Source organism: Sinohyriopsis cumingii, chromosome 6, assembly GCF_028554795.1.
Source record: "Sinohyriopsis cumingii isolate HCF-2022 chromosome 6, ASM2855479v2, whole genome shotgun sequence".
NCBI lineage: Eukaryota > Metazoa > Mollusca > Bivalvia > Unionida > Unionidae > Sinohyriopsis > Sinohyriopsis cumingii.
In genome coordinates, this window is record NC_142966.1 from 15,188,956 (window position 1) to 15,210,684 (window position 21,729).

Sequence of the window (21,729 nt, forward strand, 5' to 3'; positions counted from 1 at the left end):
TAGTCCTAATGGTGTTTAATGTTACAGTATTAGTCCTAATGGTGTTTAATGGCACATCATTAGTCCTAATGGTGTTTAATGTTACAGTATTAGTCCTAATGGTGTTTAATGTTACAGTATTAGTCCTAATGGTGTTTAATGTTACAGTATCAGTCCTAATGGTGTTTAATGTTACAGTATTAGTCCTAATGGTGTTTAATGTTTCAGTATTAGTCCTAATTGTGTTTAATGTTACAGCATCAGTCCTAATGGTGTTTAATGTTACAGTATTAGTCCTAATGGTGTTTAATGTTACAGTATCAGTCCTAATGGTGTTTAATGTTACAGTATTAGTCCTAATGGTGTTTAATGTTACAGCATTAGTCCTAATGGTGTTTAATGTTACAACATTAGGACTACTGGTGATTGTGGTACAACATTAGAACTATTGGTGTATAATGGTACAACATTTGGCCTATTGATGATTGATGGTTCAACAACATTAGGTCTCTTGCTGTCTAATTGTACAACATTAAAACTATTGGTGTTTGGAAGTACAACACCATTAGGCCTTTTTAAAATCCCTGGAACTGCAAAGGGTTTAGGAAAAATGAAAAATGAGCCCAAAACATTATGAAAGCAAACTCTCTGTGTCCTCATCAATTCTTTGCTCTTGGAAAATAATAAATGTCTGATTTTGACTCCCAGTGAAACATAATTAATCCAATTAATTCTCATGCTTTAAATTAATTTATGGAAAAAAATGAATAATGTCTTACTTGCTGAACCAAAAAGGGCAATTAATGTCTTAAAATTGACAGCTATTTTGGATGTGTAGCTAAAATCCAATAAACATTGAATAAAATGAATAATTTTTAACTGGATTTCCTTTCTTTATTGCATTATTCAGGGTTAGGTGTGCATAACTGCCAGTATTTTGTCAATTAATCCAAATATATAGACATTACATGATATTCCCAAGACACTGTAAAAAAACAGAATGGGATTTTATCAATTCTCTTTGAACTTTAGTTTTAGCACAACAAACCATAAAGCCAAGTAAACGTATTGTAATGGACTTCTTTTTATAGAGTATAATCCTCACAATTATTATTTACAAATTGTTCTTAAATAAATTCTTTACCAGTTTGTACATAATTTTACAGGGAGAATTCTTGCATCAATACAATTTATATTATTTCAATTAATGAATATCAGTCATGCAATGTGGCCACCATTGCCAAAAGTAAAAATATTTTTTTTTAAACTTCTCAGAGACCTCTGAAAAGAATTTTACAAAACCTCACAGGAAACATGCTGGCATTGTCTTTAAAAAATTTTTGAATGATGCCAACATTTCAACATAATATCCGCCATGATGATTTTTATTCGCAGACACTGACTAATCGCTGTTCGGGTTTAATTGAATGTGTACAAAGGGAGATAATTAAATTGTACCTATCATACTGAATAGCCCTTCAAAATGGTATCAACGACTTTGCACTAAAAATGTTAAGATACATTTATTATTTCATTGATTCTATTATATTTACAATGAATTAAAAATATAATGCTAAAAATGATAAGATATCTTTATTATTTCATTGATTCTATCATATTTACAGGGAATTATATATATACATGCTCACACTACTATGATATCTGTGTTTGTTTGATTCTTTTATATTCGTAAGTGTTACAATATCAAATGAACATCCTGTGGGAACATTGGAGTTATTGACATTTTGTAGAGTCATTAATATTGAATTACTTGATAAAGATGATAAGGTATTAATATCAATTAATAAGTCATGCCAACAATTGATTAGTGTCCAATTTCATAGACAGAAGTTGCCAATTTCATAAGTATATAATTATGTTTATGTACCAGGACGTTTTACTTGAGTGCATCATTATATAGATATGCATGTCAGTTAATTATCAATAGTCAAATTAATGTTTACCTTGATTCGTCTGCTTGATGCTTTTATTCCTGATTCACAGGTAAATCAGGTGTACATGTGTGAGTTAGAATTATCTCTTAACTCAATGAACCATTGATGACTTTGCATGATTGTGAATTTTGCAGTAGGTAGACTGGCACCCTATTCTTTCTATTTGGTTGCTGGCATAATTCCAAACATAGATTGGTTATCAGATATGTGTTGTTCATAAGAGGTCAACATTGTACCTTTTCAGAAGCTTTGGACTTCTATCAGATCTATCTCATTGATATGCATCATTCGGTTCATCCTGACATAGGCGTATAAACATCAGATATTATTGCCAGAATTTAATTGCTACAGGACTGTTAATGACCGTTTTTATGCCCAAGGAAGGTCATATGCTATAAAGTTTGAAACCTTTTCACATATTATATAAATAAATTGCAGATAAAAATTATTTTCTTCTTCTTAGCCTTTCTTCCCTGATTTATGATTGTAATATGATTAGGAATCTTCTGTAGATATACACCAAGGTTTTACAATTTTGAAGCAGCCCCTGGTGGTGGAACTAGGGGGTGTGGTGGGTCTGTTTCCAACATTACTCTTAGATCATGAGAATAACATGTTTGGGAAATGGTGTGTACTATGAGTGTCAACATATGTCAAATGGACATCTCAGTGGGATCCCTGGGACACTCTTCAGGGGAATACATTTGTGGCCCTTGGGTCAAAACTTCGAAGCTATTGAGATCCCCACCATATAATCATATACACACCCTCTGGGCATGATAATCTACATCTTATTCATATAAGTGACATTGACCCCGGGGTCCATCTCTACCCACAGTGGACTTAGCCCCTGGGTCATAACTTGGAAACTATGTTGATCCCCACCTTACAAGAGAAATGAATACATACAAAACACATTTTCCCCAGGGTCCAACTCTACCTTACTCCCCCAGGGACTTGACTCTAGAGTCATTTATACACTTACTGGGTATTAAACAACAAATTCAAAACTTGACCAACATATATATTCTTACCCCTGGGACAATTCCCTATGGTGACGGATTGAAAGGATCCATACACACATTACAGCACAGGTAATGTTGAAGTATAATTGGGTCCATAAACCACTTATAGCATAGATCATCTTGTGGTATAATTGGGTCCATAAACCACTTACAGCATGGATCATCTTGAAGTAATATTGGGTCCATAAACCACTTACAGCATGGATCATCTTGTAGTATAATTGGGTCCATAAACCATGTATAGCATAGATCATCTTGTAGTATACTTCGGTCCATAAACCACTTATAGCATAGATCATCTTGTAGTATAATTGGGTCCATAAACCACGTATAGCATAGATCATCTTGTAGTATAATTGGGTCCATAAACCATTTATAGCATAGATCATCTTGTGGTATAATTGGGTCATATGCATGTTCTAGTACATGTCATGTTGTACCATAATAGTTTACATATGCATGCTGTAGCATGGATCATCTTGTGGTATAATTAGGTCCATAAACCACTTATAGCGTAGATCATGTTGTAGTATAATTGGGTCCATAAACCACGTATAGCATAGATCATCTTGTAGTATAATTGGGTCCATAAACCACTTATAGCATGGATCATCTTGTAGTATAATTGGGTCCATAAACCACTTATAGCATAGATCATCTTGTGGTATAATTGGGTCCATAAACCACTTATAGCATGGATCATCTTGTAGTATAATTGGGTCCATAAACCACTTATAGCATAGATCATCTTGAAGTATAATTGGGTCCATAAAGCACTTATAGCATGGATTATCTTCTGGTATAATTGGGTCCATAAACCACTTATAGCATGGATCATCTTGTAGTATAATTGGGTCCATAAACCACTTATAGCATAGATCATCTTGTAGTATAATTGGGTCCATAAACCACTTATAGCATAGATCATCTTGTAGCATAATTGGGTCCATACACCACTTATAGCATAGATCATCTTGTAGTATAATTGGGTCCATAAACCACTTATAGCATAGATCATCTTGTAGTATACTTGGGTCCATAAACCACTTATAGCATGGATCATCTTGTAGTATAACTGGGTCCATAAACCACTTATAGCATAGATCATCTTGTGGTATAATTGGGTCATATGCATGTTCTAGTACATGTCATGTTGTACCATAATAGTTTACATATGCATGCTATAGCTAGGATCATCTTGTGGTATAATTGGGTCCATAAACCACTTATAGCAAAGATCATGTTGTAATATAACAAGGTCCATACATGTTATAACACAGATCATATTGTAGCATTATAGGGTCATTACATGTTATTGTATGGATCATGCTATAGTATAACAGGGTCCATACATGTTATAACACAGATCATATTGTAGCATTATAGGGTCATTACATGTTATTGTATGGATCATGTTATGGTATAACAGGGTCCATACATGTTATAGCAATGGGTCATGTTACAGTATGACAGGATCCATATGCATGTTGTATCTTGTCCTGAGTGGTTTTATAGATAGGGACCACTGTATACAGTCTGAATATATTCTTCAGGTGAAGAACATTGGGAATGGGGATGTATCAAGAATGAACATTGATGAAGGAGGACATTGCAGCCCTTTAGATAATACAGATCCATCCCGGAACAGGTTGACGGCACTTCGGGTGCAGCAGGCATTGCTGCAAAACAACCATAAAGACCCTTGGATATATCACATTGAGGTCAGTATTTATTCATATAGACCCTTGGATACATCACACTGAGGTCAAAAATATTTATTCATAAAGTCTCTTGGATGTATCAGACTGAGTCAGTAATTATTCATCAAGTCTCTTGGATGCATCATACTTAGTCATTATTTATTTATAAAGACCCTTGAATACATCACACTGAGGTTGATATTTATTCATAAAGACCCTTGAATACATCACACTGAGGTTGATATTTATTCATAAAGACCCTTGGATGCATCAAATTGAGGTCAATATTTATTTATAAAGACCCTTGGATACATCACACTGAGGTCATTATTTATTTATAAAGACCTTTGGATACATCACACTGAGGTCATTATTTATTTATAAAGACCCTTGGATACATCACACTGAGTCAATATTTATTCATAAAGACCCTTGGATACATCACATTGAGTCAATATTTATTCATAAAGACCCTTAGACACATCACACTGAGTCAATATTTATTCATAAAGACCCTTGGATACATCACACTGAGTCAGTATTTATTCATAAAGAATCTTGGATACATCACACTGAGTCAGTATTTATTCATAAAGACCCTTGGATACATCACACTGAGTCAGTATTTATTCATAAAGACCCATAGATACATCACACTGAGTCAATATTTATTCATAAAGACCCTTGGATACATCACACTGAGTCAATATTTATTCCTAAAGACCCTTGGATACATCACACTGAGTCAATATTTATTCATACAGACCCTTGGATACATCACACTGAGTCAATATTTATTAATAAAGACCCATGGATACATCACACTGAGTCAGTATTTATTCATAAAGACCCATGGATACATCACACTGAGTCAATATTTATTCATAAAGACCCTTGGATACATCACACTGAGTCAGTATTTATTCATATAGACCTTTTGATACATCACACTGAGTCAATATTTATATACTTTAATAGATTAGAGAATATTTGGAGTTTAGGAATAAAAATATTTTACATCAAATTTTACAATACATTTTACCTGCTATGAAGTGGCCATTGTGGTATTATAGAAGTAAGACAACCCTTCTTTGAGGGGTGCCCGACAGATATTATGAACTTCTGAGAGTAACAGGTGTAAGGCGAAGTTATTTGAATTAGCAATATGCACAGTGGAAACGATGCTGGCATACCTCTATGTACTTTCATGTATTTTGTCTGAAATTTCATTGGATATTGTACTTATGAAAATTATACATGATCTAAGCACACATCTAACCAAAATGACTGTTCCCATGTGCTCATGAAACCAGCCTAAGTTAGTTTCATATATATAATGTAATAATCTAACAAAAAAGTTTTTGGCTCTTCTTGTTTACAATTTACTTTTAAGTCCAGGAATGATCAAGTGGAGGTAGCAGTTTTTTTGTTTGTAGGTCCATGTCTGAAGACCAAGGTGTATGCTCTGTAACCCAAATTACACCCAAAATAAAGGCAATTAAAGTTCTTTTATGAGAGACTAAAAGCACGAATATATCTCTAATAGAATGAAAACTTGTATTAGAGACCAAAAGGATGAATTTAACTCAAATAGAACGAAAACTTGTATGAGAGACTTTTAATAAGGATGAATATAACTCTAATAGAATGAAAACTTGTATGAGAGACTACAAGGATGAATATAACTCTAATAGAATGAAAACTTTTATGAGAGACTAAAAGGATGAATATAGCTCTAATAGAATGAAAACTTGTATGAGAGACTTTTAATAAGGATGAATACAACTCTAATATAATGAAAACTTATATGAGAGACTAAAAGGATGAATATAGCTCACATATAATGAAAACTTGTATGAGAGACTATAAGGATGAATATAACTCTAATAGAATGAAAACTTTAATGAGAGACTATAAGGATGAATATAACTCTAATATAATGAAAACTTTTATGAGAGACTAAAAGGATGAATATAACTTTAATAGAATGAAAACTTGTATGAGAGACTATGAGGATGAATTTAACTCTAATAAAATGAAAACTTGTATGAGAGACTACAAGGATGAATATACCTCTAATAGAATGAAAACTTGTATGAGAGACTACAAGGATGAATATAACTCTAATAGAATGAAAACTTTAATGAGAGACTACAAGGATGAATATACCTCTAATAGAATGAAAACTTTAATGAGAGACTACAAGGATGAATATACCTCTAATAGAATGAAAATGTGTATGAGAGACTATGAGGATGAATATAACTCTAATAGAATGAAAACTTGTATGAGAGACTAAAAGGATGAATATAGCTCTAATATAATGAAAACTTGTATGAGAGACTATAAGAATGAATACAACTCTAATAGAATGAAAACTTTTGAGAGACTATAAGGATGAATATAACTCTAATAGAATGAAAACTTGTATGAGAGACTATAAGAATGAATATAACTCTAATAGAATGAAAACTTTTATGAGAGACTACAAGGATGAATATAACTCTAATAGAATGAAAACTTGTATGAGAGACTATGAGGATGAATTTAACTCTAATAGAATGAAAACTTTTATGTTTATTGTTCATCATTTATACTTCAGCATTTAACATATTATTGATGGTTCTGTGTTTGAAATGTTCTGTTTTTATTGTTCAGTCTTCATTCAATGATGGTTCTGTGTTTGAAATGTTCTGTTTTTATTGTTGTCTTCATTCAGTGATGGTTCTGTGTTTGAAATGTTCTGTTTTTATTGTTCAGTCTTCATTCAGTGATTGTTCAGTGTTTGAAATGTTGTTTTTATTGTTCGGTCTTCATTCAGTGATGGTTCAGTGTTTGAAATGCACTGTTTTTATTGTTCATTCCTCATTCACTCTGCATTTTCTTGGCATTTTTTTTTTTTATTGCATTGACGTTATGTTCATCATTCCAGATGCATTTAAAGTGGTATTTTAATGTTTCTGTTTCAAAGGGGTACTTGAATGTTTGCATTTCAAGGGGGTACTTGAATGTTTCCATTTCAAAGGTATACTTGAATATTTGCATTTCAAGGGGGTACTTGAATGTTTCCATTTCAAAGGGGTATTTGAATGTTTCCATTTCAAAGGTATACTTGAATATTTGCATTTCAAAGGTGTACTTGAATGTTTGCATTTCAAAGCTGTACTTGAATGTTTGCATTTCAAAGGTATACTTGAAATATTTGCATTTCAAAGGTATACTTGAATATTTGCATTTCAAAGGTGTACTTGAATATTTGCATTTCAAATGTGTACTTGAATGTTTGCATTTCAAAGGTGTACTTGAATGTTTGCATTTCAAAGGTATACTTGAACATTTGCATTTCAAAGGTATACTTGAATATTTGCATTTCAAAGGTGTACTTGAATATTTGCATTTCAAGGGTGTACTTGAATATTTGCATTTCAAAGGTATACTTGAATATTTGCATTTCAAAGGTGTACTTGAATGTTTGCATTTCAAAGGGGTATTTGAATGCTTGCACTTCAAGGGGGGTGCTTGAATGTTTCCATTTCAAAGGTATACTTGAATATTTGCATTTCAAGGGGGTACTTGAATATTTCCATTTCAAAGGGGTATTTGAATGTTTACATTTCAAAGGTGTACTTGAATATTTGCATTTCAAAGGTATACTTGAATATTTGCATTTCAAAGGTGTACTTGAATATTTGCATTTCAAAGGTGTACTTGAATATTTGCATTTCAAATGTGTACTTGAATGTTTGCATTTCAAAGGTATACTTGAATATTTGCATTTCAAAGGTATACTTGAATATTTGCATTTCAAAGGTGTACTTGAATATTTGCATTTCAAAGGTGTACTTGAATGTTTGCATTTCAAAGGTGTACTTGAACATTTGCATTTCAAAGGTGTACTTGAATGTTTGCATTTCAAAGGTGTACTTGAATGTTTGCATTTCAAAGGTATACTTGAATATTTGCATTTCAAAGGTGTACTTGAATATTTGCATTTCAAAGGTGTACTTGAATATTTGCATTTCAAATGTGTACTTGAATGTTTGCATTTCAAAGGTATACTTGAATATTTGCATTTCAAAGGTATACTTGAATGTTTGCATTTCAAAGGTATACTTGAATATTTGCATTTCAAATGTGTACTTGAATATTTGCATTTCAAAGGTATACTTGAATGTTTGCATTTCAAAGGTGTACTTGAATGTTGCATTTCAAAGGTGTACTTGAATGTTTGCATTTCAAAGGTGTACTTGAATATTTGCATTTCAAAGGTATACTTGAATATTTGCATTTCAAAGGTATACTTGAATATTTGCATTTCAAAGGTGTACTTGAATGTTTGCATTTCAAAGGTATACTTGAATGTTTGCATTTCAAAGGTATACTTGAATGTTTGCATTTCAAAGGTAGACTTGAATATTTGCATTTCAAAGGGGTACTTGAATGCTTCTGTTTCAAAGTTATACTTGAATATTTGCATTTCAAGGGGGTACTTGAATGTTTCCATTTCATAGGTATATTTGTAAGCTTGCATTTCAAAAGTGGTACTTGAATGTTTGCATTTCAGAGTGGTACTTGAATGCTTGCATTTCAAGGGGGGTACTTGAATGTTTCCATTCCAAAGGTATACTTGAATATTTGCATTTCAAGGGGGGTACTTGAATGTTTCCATTTCAAAGGTATACTTGAATATTTGCATTTCAAGGGGGTATTTGAATGTTTTCATTTCATAGGTATATTTGTATATTTGCATTTCAAAAGTGGTACTTGAATGTTTGCATTTTAGAATGGTACTTGAATGTTTGCATTTCAAGGGGGGTACTTGAATGTTTCCATTTCAAAGGTATACTTGAATATTTGCATTTCAAGGAGGTACTTGAATGTTTCCATTTCAATGAATATTTACATTTCAAGGGGATATTTGAATGTTTTCATTTCATAGGTATATTTGTATATTTGCATTTCAAAAGTGGTACTTGAATGTTTGCATTTCAGAATGGTACTTGAATGTTTGCATTTCAAGGAGGTACTTCAGTGTTTGCATTTCAAAGGTGATACTTGAATTATTGCATTTCAGAGGTATACTTGAATGTTTTCATTTCATAGGTATATTTGCATGCTTGCATTTTAAAGATGGTACTCTAATGTTTACATTTCAAAGGGGGTACTTCAGTGTTTGCATTTTAAAGGTGGTACTTGAATGAGTGCATTTCAGAGTGGTACTTGAATGTTTGCATTTTAAAGGTATGCTTGAATGTTTCATTTTGTGACTTGTAGTCCTACAAATTTTACCTTCAAACCATATCAACACCACTGTCATACTTAAAAATCCTCAAATACAAGATTGTGATTCATAAACGGATATAATTTTCAATGATTTTTAAAATCTATGACAGTTTATGAATTTATATTATCTAATATTGGTACCCTTCTTTCCATAGCAGTGTCATAGTTTTGTTCAAACATATTCAATCATTATATTGCCTTAAAATCGGCATCCTTCTTTCCATAGTAGTGTCATAGCATTTGTTCAAACATATTCAATCATTATACTGCCTTAATATCGGCATCCTTCTTTCCGTAGCAGTATCCCAGTGATCATTCAGATGTATTGAAGCAAGAAGAGGATAATCTGAGTCAGATTTCACTCGATACCGAAACTTTTGACAGTGGCCGAGGAGGCAGTGTTTCTGATGGAGGTAATAAAGTGTGGAACTTCAATTCAATTGGCTATATGCTAGTTCATACTTGAAAATTTTCATAATGTACTTTTTATTAATGACATTTTTTAAAATTGAATTTCATATGAAAAGCAATCACATGTCCTAGAATAGACACTCTGAGCAATCACATGTCCTAGAATAGACTCTATTAACAATCACATGTCCTAGAATAGACTCTCTGAGCAATCACATGTCCTAGAATAGACTCTCTGAGCAATCATGTCCTAGAATAGACACTCTAAGCTATCACATGTCCTAGAATAGACTCTCTGAGCAATCACATGTCCTAGAACAGACTCTCTGAGCAATCACTTGTCTTAGAATAGACACTCTGAGCAGTTACATGTACTATACTAGAATAGACACTCTAAGCTATCACATGTCCTAGAATAGACTCTCTAAGCTATCACATGTCCTAGAATAGACACTCTAAGCTATCACATGTCCTAGAATAGACTCTCTGAACAATCACTTGTCCTAGAATAGACACTCTGAGCAATCACATGTCCTAGAATAGACTCTCTGAGCAATCACATGTCCTAGAATAGACTCTCTGAGCAATCACATGTCCTATAATAGACTCTCTAAGCTATCACATGTCCTAGAATAGACTCTCTGAGCAATAACATCTCCTAGAATAGATTCTCTGAGCAATCACATGACCTAGAATAGACTCTCTGAGCAATCACATCTCATAGAATAGACTCTCTAAGCTATCACATGTCTTAGAATAGACTCTCTGAGCAATCACATGTCCTAGAATAGACTCTCTGAGCAATCACATGTCCTAGAATACACACTCTGAGCAATTACATGTCCTAGAATAGACTCTCTGAGCAATCACATGTCCTAGAATGGACACTCTGAGAAATCACATGTCCTAGAATAGATGCTCAAAGACTTTATGGTATTGAGAAATAATGTCAGATATCTTTTGTTGCTACTAAAATCTTGATATAAAGGTATGATCATTTTCTAATATAATTTCACTTGAATTTTGAGAGTTTGATAATATTTGAAGCAACTTTTATGATATTAACAATAATAAGAATAATTTCCAGGTGACTTGCGCATGATGCAGCTATTGAATGTTGTACGACAGACAGGTCGCCGAGGAACACAACCTCATAAAGCCTCCCAGCAACCAGGAAAACCGCACATCAGTCGTTCTGAGACTCCACCTCCTGCCTTGCCACCAAGGGGGAAAACTCATGAAGAAATTCAGAAGAGATTATTGCCTTTGTCAAATGGAGTCCTTAAACACCCATCAAGATATCAAGAAACTTCAGGCTATAGAAATTTTCCCCAAAGTGTCATGTCACCCAAGAGCTATCTAGATGAGACAACAGAGAGTACAATAATAGAAAATGATGAGGAAAGCTCAGTAGAAGGCAGTTATTATATAGATCCTACACAGGATCTGGAGCTGTCCAATTTTTCAAGACCAGCCGATATCTATGTTTGATGTGCCTTCAAGTCTGTGTCATACAAACTGAGCTGGCCAGTAGGTATGAAATTTCTATACTTAGGGATATATTTATCTTAAGCTGAGAGTCTTTTCTTATCAAGACCCTGCCTGAGTCATACCAAAGACTTATAAAAATGGTACTTACAGCTGTCTCTCTATGCACTCAGCATAAATAGGTTACTGTTAGGAATGGTCGCCGGTGTCAGGATAATTTGACTGGGTGGGACATGATGCTGCATATATGTGGCATGATGCCCCATTGCTAGACATCAGTATAAACTGCCACACTGCAGACATTGTAGTGATATGACTGAAAAATTGTTATTTTAAACTATGTTAAAAATCCAAATCACACACACACATTTCTTATCGTAAAATGTATTTACCAGACTTGTAAACACATACCATTAACTTAGTATCATATTAGCAACATTCCAATATTACTTAAAATCGGTGTTAGTAGGATTACTATAAGGACCTTCATTATAACACCCTTCTGGTTAAATACAAGTATGGTCTTGGATTTCATTAAGTTCTAGTAACATTTATATTTATAATGTACTTCATTACATAGGTGATATACCAGTATTCTTTGGCTTTCCTGAAAAGTATTATGATGAAGGAATACTGTACAATAACTTGTGAAGAATTACCCTCAATTATAATGAAAGAATACTGTACAGTAACTTGTGAAGAATTACCATCAATTATAATGAAAGAATACTGTACAGCAATTAGTGAAGTACTACTAGTGTTCTAATTCAAATCTCATGAGGGATATGGAAATACTGGAGTTTCTCAATTTTAGAATGTTAAAGGGAGCTTTACTAGTGTACATGCTACAAGTAAGATACCTTTATACTGGAGTCTCCCACTACAACACTGTTAAAGGGAGCCTTACTAGTATACATGTTACAAGTAAGATACCTTTATACTGGAGTCTCCCATTACAACACTGTTAAAGGGAGCTTTACTAGTATACATGCTACAAGTAAGATACCTTTATACTGGAGTCTCCCACTACAACACTGTTAAAGGGAGCCTTACCAGTATACATGTTACAAGTAAGATACCTTTATACTGGAGTCTCCCACCACAACACTGTTAAAGGGATCCTTATTAGTATACATGTTACAAGTAAGATACCTTTATACTGGAGTCTCCCACTACAACACTGTTAAAGGGAACCTTGCTAGTATACATGTTACAAGTAAAATACCTTTATACTGGAGTCTCCCACTACAACACTGTTAAAGGGAGCCTTACTAGTATACATGTTACAAGTAAGATACCTTTATACTGGAGTCTCCCACCACAACACTGTTAAAGGGAGCCATTACTAGTATACATGTTGCAAGTAAGATACCTTTATACTGGAGTCCCCCATTACAACACTGTTAAAGGGAGCCTTACTACTGCAACATGTTACAGGTAAAGTCACCTTACAAAGGAGTCCCAAACTGTAACACTGCTTGGCAGAGTCATACAAGTTTACCATATTACAGGTATGGTCAGTTAATAGTGGAGTCCCCAACTATAAGATTGTTTAGAGGATCTGTACAAGACTACCATGATAAAGATTACCTTATAAGAAGGACTTGTGATATAAAATCCCATTATGACAGGTATTTGAAATAATATTATAATGGGTTATGACAAGCTAATAATAAAGTGATATAAATGAAGTTGCAGTTTCAGAAATAAAACTGACCAAGTAATATTCTAACCATGACAATGCCAGTGCTCTCAGATGGGCTGCAATTGCCTACAATACTAGAGTGCTGTAATGAAAGACAGAAATGGGCTGCAATTGCCTACAATACTAGAGTGCTGTAATGAAAGACAGAAATGGGCTGCAATTGCCTACAATACTAGAGTGCTGTAATGAAAGACAGAAATGGGCTGCAATTGCCTACAATACTAGAGTGCTGTAATGAAAGACAGAAACGGGATGCAATTGCCTACAATACTAGACTGCTGTAATGAAAGACAGAAATTGTAGATAAGTATATTTTGTCTGTGGTTCTGAAATTTTACAATTAGGGTGGTTATTTGCATAGAATAATGATTTAAGAATGAGATGGGCTTATGATCAGATTAATATGGTTGTAATGTTAGCTAGTCAAAGTATTGTCACAAATTGACTTTACTGCCTCTCTTTTTGCAGGTGTAGATGGTTTTCAGCCGCAGGCTGCCAAACATATCAAATAACATTCTGGATCATACAGGCATCTCCATGGATACAGCATACATCTAGTGCTTAACAATGGTATGTCGCTTTGTAATTCTGCTATTTGTCAAATGCCTTTATTTCTTAAATGAAGATTTCTAAAAACTTAAATTTGTTTTCTTACCTTTCACATTAGACGGTTAATAACAAATATACATTTTTCCTTGGAAAAATTTGTGTATAATGATGTATGTCATCACAAGTGTATGAAAAAAGGGGCCACTAAGCACCAATATATGATATTACAACAATTGTATGAAAAAGGGACAAGTAATACCTGTATATGGCAATATGACAAGTGTATGAAAAAGGGGACATGCAGTACCTGTATATGATAATATGAAAAGTATATGAAAAAGGTGACACATAGCATCTATATAGGGTAATATAAGTATATGAAAAATGGGACATGTAACACTTGTATATGGTAATGTGACAAATGTATGAAAAAGGGGACACATTGCACCTGTATATGGTAATATAGGAAGAGATTTACAGAGATTTGTCATGCACATCAAAAGCAGCAAGTTTAAACATGGAAATGAATGTTAACATTACATCATTTATCTAATGGTAAGTTGATTCTTAAAGTTAGAAGACATATAAGGTCTGCATGTATTATTTTATATAATAAAATTATGGTTTTAAAGTAAAAAATAAATCATTCACCAAAACTTCATGATATTTAATGATGATGTTATCAATATCAATCTCTGTTGTCATTGTATTGTGACAATACCATCATTGTTGTCATAGTACAGTGACAATATCATCACTGTTGTTATTGTACAGTGACAATACCATCACTGTTGTTACTGTAACTGACAATAACATCACTCTTATCATTGTACAGTGACAATAACATCACTGTTGTCATTGTACAGTGACAATACCATCACTGTTTGTCATTATACAGTGACAATACCATCACTGTTGTCATTGTACAGTGACAATAATATCACTCTTATCACTGTATAGTGACAATAACATCACTGTTGTCATTGCACAGTGACAGTACCATCACTGTTGTTATCACACAGTGACAATACAATCACTGTTGTAAAGTGACAATACCATCACTGTTGTCATTGCACAGTGACAATACCATCATTGTTGTCATTGTACTGTAACAGTATCATTATTGTTGTCAATACACAGTGACAATACTATCACTGTTGTCACTGTACAGTGACAATACCATTACTATTGTCAATGTACAGTAACAATACCATCACTGTTGTCATTGTACAGTGAAAATACCATCACTATTTGTCATTATCCAGTGACAATACCATCACTGTTATCATTATACAGTGACAATACCATTACTCTTATCATTGTACAGTGACAACAACATCACTGTTGTCATTGCACAGTGGCAATACCATCACTGTTTTCAATGTACAGTGACAATGCCATCAGTTTTGTCATCAGTAATCTTTTAAAGTCATTAAAGATTGTAACACTCTTTCCAGGCATTATGTAATGTTAAAGATTGTAACACACTTTCTATGTAATGTTGTACAATTATATTTCATATTTATTATGTAAGATTTCTTGATATTAAAATGACAATATTTTTTACTTTTTGCAGCTGTGTTTTGTTCTTTGTGTTTGGAAACATTTCTGTGACTGTCCAGTGACTGTCTTCTGAGTCTACTCAGTGTTCAATGAGTGCCAAAGTGACCGACTTACCATAAAGTGACCAGTTTGTTGCCATGGAGATTTCTGTGTGACCACATGTATATATAGACATATCATCCAATGTATAAAAAAGCCTATCTGTGATATCAACATCATGTGCAATATATTCTAGAAACAGAGAGGAACATTTTATTTTGAAATCAGTTTTCTGAAATCTAATAATTTACAGATATTTTATGTGAAAACATATTGAATTTGTTTAATAATCGACTTATATCACGAAGAAAGTATACCATCTTCAGTTCCAGCTCTATTGTTTTCTTGGTAAAATATCTTGATGTGAATTGTATACAGACCTGATAGTTTTGTCTTAGGATTGTTTCATAATGAAGTAGTAAAAGTGTCAGTTGGCACACAAATATTGATAATGTTACTTGCATGAAAGCAGCAAATAAAATGACCAAATCTTCATAATGTTACAAGTTTGTTATGTGCCCTGTTTCACATGAAATAAATTATAAATCAATTCTGGCTCTGTTAATGATGTATCTAAGTAGATGTGGATGTCTCACATTTCTGTTTTTCATTGAGATATGCCACTTGGTTTATGTACTCATTTTCTCTGTACCTACCTTTCCATCCATCAATCTGTGTACATGTCTGTCTGCTCTTTTCTTTCTCTGCACCTACCTTTCCATCCATCAATCTGTATATATGTCTGTCTGCTTTTTTCTTTCTCTGTACCTACCTTTTTCCATCCATCAATCTGTATATATGTCTGATTTTTGCTTTCTCTGTACCTACCTTTCCATCCATCAATTTGTATATATGTCTGTCTGCTTTTTTCTTTCTTTCTTGCATTGCAGAGAACAGACTAACCGGATTATCACAAAGATTATAAGTTAGAATCAAATGCAGAGTTACTTCCCTTTGCCACTAGAATCATGTTAAAGCAATTGCAATAAATAAAAATTTAAAGTTTTACTCATTTTCTTTGACCTCTGTTTATACTGGATGAGGAAAAGAGAAAATATCTAAAAACGTCAGAACATGTTTTCTGGTTAGAAATTTTGGACAAAGCATATAATTTTTGGTAACATGCTGTGAAAACTGACACTTGAAAATATAAACAAAGGGAGGTAACTCATTATAAACTGATTTTCTCAACAGGAGATAAAATTTTCTGTATACTAGAAGGTAATGACAGAAAAGCAGCATTTAACATACAGCCCACTTATCAGCACAATAACTGTATATTTCAAGATTTTTAAACAACAAGATCCTGTCAGAAATTGCTTACTATAGGGTCTCCAGAACTTAATGATTCCCTTGCACTTCTGAAGGAGATAGAATGCTTACAGAAAATAATCTTGGTTTTATGCTGCAAAAAATTGTCTGTCATTGCTGATGCCATTTCATTAAAAATTATAGAACTGATCACTGACTGATTAGTTGACTGAATGGAATTTAATGGAATATCTAGACAATCTAATCGATATAGTGTCATAAATGATGATCATCGTAAAATGCACTAAGAACCAGACTAATGACCACTCTAACACTGAAACCACTGTACAATAATAAAATCTCTCTCTCTCTCTCTCTCTGGTTCAGCGAATGTAGGCATGCAAGAAAATTTAAGAAATCTTTCCAGTAGCTTCTTGTGGGTCGCTGGTTCTTTCCGGGGTATTCCCAGGTTCTTCCTCCACCATTTATACTGCATGCCATGTATAGCCTATATTCTGCTGACAAATGGTGTGAAACCCTACAACAACAACAACTCTCTCTCTCTCTCCATTCTCCTGCATAAATTGTGCACATAGTGTGTAAAGTTGTCAATATGCAAGTATGTATTGGAATGTGCTCACATAAGGCTTGTTATATGTCAGTCAGTTGTAAATATGCGAGTATGTATTGGAATGTGCTCACATAGGGCCTGTTATATGTCAGTTGTCAATATGCAAGTATGTATTGGAATGTGCTCACATAGGGCTTGTCATATCATATGTCAGTCAGTTGTTAATATGCAGGTATGTATTGGAATGTGCTCACATAGGGCTTTTCATATGTCAGTTGTCAATATGCAAGTATGTATTGGAATGTGCTCACATAGGACTTGGCATATGTCAGTCAGTTGTCAATATGCAAGTATGTATTGGAATGTACTCACATAGGGCTTGTCATATGTCAGTCAGTTGTCAATATGCAAGTATGTATTGGAATATGCTCGCATAGGTCTTGTCATATGTCAGTCAGTTGTTAATATGCAAGTATGTATTGGAATGTGCTCGCATAGGGCTTGTCATATGTCACTTGTCAATATGCAAGTATGTATTGGAATGTGCTCACATAGGGCTTGTCATACATCAGTCAGTTGTCAATATGCAAGTATGTATTGGAATGTGCTCACATCAGGCTTGTCATATGTCAGGTGTCAATATGCAAGTGTGTACTGGAATGTGCTCATATAGGGCTTGTCATATGTCAGTCAGTTGTCAATATGCAAGTATGTATTGGAATGTGCTCACATAGGACTTGTCATATGTCAGTTGTCAATATGCAAGTATGTATTGGAATATGCTCACATAGGTCTTGTCATATGTCAGTCAATTGTTAATATGCAAGTATGTATTGGAATGTGCTCGCATAGGGCTTGTCATATGTCATTTGTCAATATGCAAGTATGTATTGGAATGTGCTCACATAGGGCTTGTCATACATCAGTCAGTTGTCAATATGCAGGTATGTATTGGAATGTGCTCACATAGGGCTTGTCATATCATATGTCAGTCAGTTGTTAATATGCAAGTATGTATTGGAATGTGCTCACATAGGACTTGTCATATGTTAGTTGTCAATATGCAAGTGTGTACTGGAATGTGCTCATATAGGGCTTGTCATATGTCAGTCAGTTGTCAATATGCAAGTATGTATTGGAATGTGCTCACATAGGGCTTGTCATATGTCAGTCAGCTGTCAATATGCAAGTTATGTATTGGAATTTACTCACAAAGGGCTTGTCATATGTCAGTCAGCTGTCAATATGCAAGCATGTATTGGAATGTACTCACATAGGGCTTGTCATATGTCAGTTGTCAATATGCAAGTATGTATTGGAATGTGCTTACATAGGGCTTTTCATGTCAGATGTCAATATGCAAGTATGTATTGGAATGTGCTAACATAGGGCTTGTCATATGTCAGTCAGCTGTCAATATGCAAGTATGTATTGGAATGTACTCACATAGGGCTTGTCATATGTCAGTCAGCTGTCAATATGCAAGCATGTATTAGAATGTACTCACATAGGGCTTGTCATATGTCAGTTGTCAATATGCAAGTATGTATTAGAATGTGCTCACATAAGGCTTGTCATATGTCAGATGTCAATATGCAAGTATGTATTGGAATGTACGCACATTGTCATGTCAGTCAGCTTTTAGCAGGTTAAAAATTTTGATTTTCTTAAGGCTTGCATTCCTGAGTGAATATTAGCAAATGTTTACAACAACTTAACAATCCCAATGAAGACAAAAAAAGTCAAATAATAATAATAATAATAATAATAATAATAATAATAATAATAATAATGATAATAATAACAATAATAATAATAATAATAATAATAATAATAATAATAATAATTGTTGTTGTTGCTGTATGGTTTAACACCATTTTTCAGCACATGATAGGCTATACATGGCAGCCAGTATTAGTGGTGGAGGAAGAACCCTGGAAAACCCCAGAAAGAACCACCTACCCATGAGAAGCTACTGGCAAATAATAATAATAATAATAATAATAATAATAATAATAATAATAATAATAATAATAATAATAATAAAAAAGCAGTATTAATAAATATGATATCTTATTCCTAATGGTAATTTAAATTTGTAATGTAGACGAAGTGAAAACCTTTGTTATTTATAAAATATGTACCATAATGAGAATGTGGTACTTATGTATGGACTGATTTAAAACACAAGGATTCATACTTACCCACTTGTACAAACTGCCAAAGAAATTGTGTATTGAAAAGTATTGAAATTTCATACTTACCCACTTGTACAAACTGCCATAGAAATTGTGTACTGAAAAGTATTGAAATTTCATACATACCCACTTGTACAAACTGCCATAGAAATTGTGTATTGAAAGATATTGATATTTCATACACTTGTACAGACTGCATAGAAATTGTGTATTGAAAAGTATTGAAATTTCATACTTACCCACTTGTACAAACTGCCATAGAAATTGTGTACTGAAAAGTATTGAAATTTCATACATACCCACTTGTACAAACTGCCATAGAAATTGTGTATTGAAAGATATTGATATTTCATACACTTGTACACTTGTACAAACTGCCAAAGAAATTGTGTATTGAAAAGTATTGAAATTTCATACTTACCCACTTGTACAAACTGCCATAGAAATTGTGTACTGAAAAGTATTGAAATTTCATACATACCCACTTGTACAAACTGCCATAGAAATTGTGTATTGAAAGATATTGATATTTCATACACTTGTACACTTGTACAGACTGCATAGAAATTGTGTATTGAAAAGTATTGAAATTTCATACTTACCCACTTGTACAAACTGCCATAGAAATTGTGTACTGAAAAGTATTGAAATTTCATACATACCCACTTGTACAAACTGCCATAGAAATTGTGTATTGAAAGATATTGATATTTCATACACTTGTACACTTGTACAAACTGCCAAAGAAATTGTGTATTGAAAAGTATTGAAATTTCATACTTACCCACTTGTACAAACTGCCATAGAAATTGTGTACTGAAAAGTATTGAAATTTCATACATACCCACTTGTACAAACTGCCATAGAAATTGTGTATTGAAAGATATTGAAATTTCATAGACTTGTACACTTGTACAAACTGCCATAGAAATTGTGTAGTGAAAGGTATTGAAATCTCATACTTACCCACTTGTACAAACTGCCATAGAAATTGTGTATTGAAAGGTATTGACATTTCATACTTACCCCCTTGCACAAACTGCCCTAGAAATTGTGTGTTGAAAGGTATTGAAATTTCATACTTATCCACTTGTACATATTGCCATAGAAATTGTGTATTGAAAGATATTGAAATTTCACACTTACCCACTTGTACAGACTGCCATAGAAATTGTGTATTGAAAGATATTGAAAGTTCATACTTACCTACTTGAACACACTGCCATATAAATTGTGTATTGAAAAGTATTGAAAGTTCATACTTACCTACTTGAACACACTGCCATATAAATTGTGTATTGAAAGGTATTGATATTTCATACCTACTCACTTGTACACACTGCCATAGAAATTGTGTATGCAAAGATATGGACAATTAATACATACCAGTTTATTCACACTGCCATAGAAATTGCGTATGGGAAGGCATAGAAATGTCATGCCCATCTGCACACTCTGTCATGGAAATGCTGTATGGGAAGGTTTAGAAATTGCAGAATGAAAATATCATCTTTTTCCCAAAACATGTATTTCCATGAATCACAGAAACATCAAAACCATTAAATAGTAACATTATAAATATGGTGAATAACTATTAGCTCACTCTTAGAATACAAATTACTAGTTAGTGTCTTTTTGTATTCCCTATGCTGGCCCACTGAAGTTGAATAAAACGAATGTATGTACGTATGCATGCATACATGCATGCATGCATGCATGCATGTATGTATGTATGTATGTATGTATGTATGTATGCATGTATGTATGTATGTATGTATGTATGTATGTATGTATGTATGTATGTATGTATGTATGTATGTATGTAACAGAGAATGGGATTTTATATAACATCTTTGTGATAGAGAGCAGGGTTTTATTTAACGTCTTAAATCATTGTGGCAGAGAACAGAATTTATTTTCACAAAACAAATTTGATGAAAATATATATTTAGGCTCACGAGTGTTTTTGCAAACAAAGTTTGGTGCAAAATATAAAATACCTACTAAACTGT

At 33.3% G+C, this 21,729-nt stretch overlaps 1 protein-coding gene across 4 annotated transcripts in view; it reads left to right on the forward strand.

Annotated features, from left to right (window-relative positions):
• LOC149796408 (protocadherin-11 X-linked-like) overlaps nt 1-16,247 on the forward strand; it is a 46,451-nt gene extending 30,204 nt beyond the window's left edge. For 2 of the 4 annotated variants that reach the window (XM_089961070.1, XM_089961071.1), the window contains 5 exons: nt 4,513-4,680; nt 10,241-10,355; nt 11,441-11,887; nt 14,015-14,116; nt 15,672-16,247. In XM_089961070.1, coding sequence (XP_089817196.1) covers nt 4,513-4,680; nt 10,241-10,355; nt 11,441-11,844 — 687 coding nt within the window. In that variant the 3' untranslated portion in view covers nt 11,845-11,887; nt 14,015-14,116; nt 15,672-16,247. The remainder of the gene's footprint in view (nt 1-4,512; nt 4,681-10,240; nt 10,356-11,440; nt 11,888-14,014; nt 14,117-15,671) is intronic. The other 2 variants (XM_089961073.1, XM_089961072.1) reach the window with 2 other exon arrangements.
• Nucleotides 16,248-21,729: the final 5,482 nt, after the last annotated feature.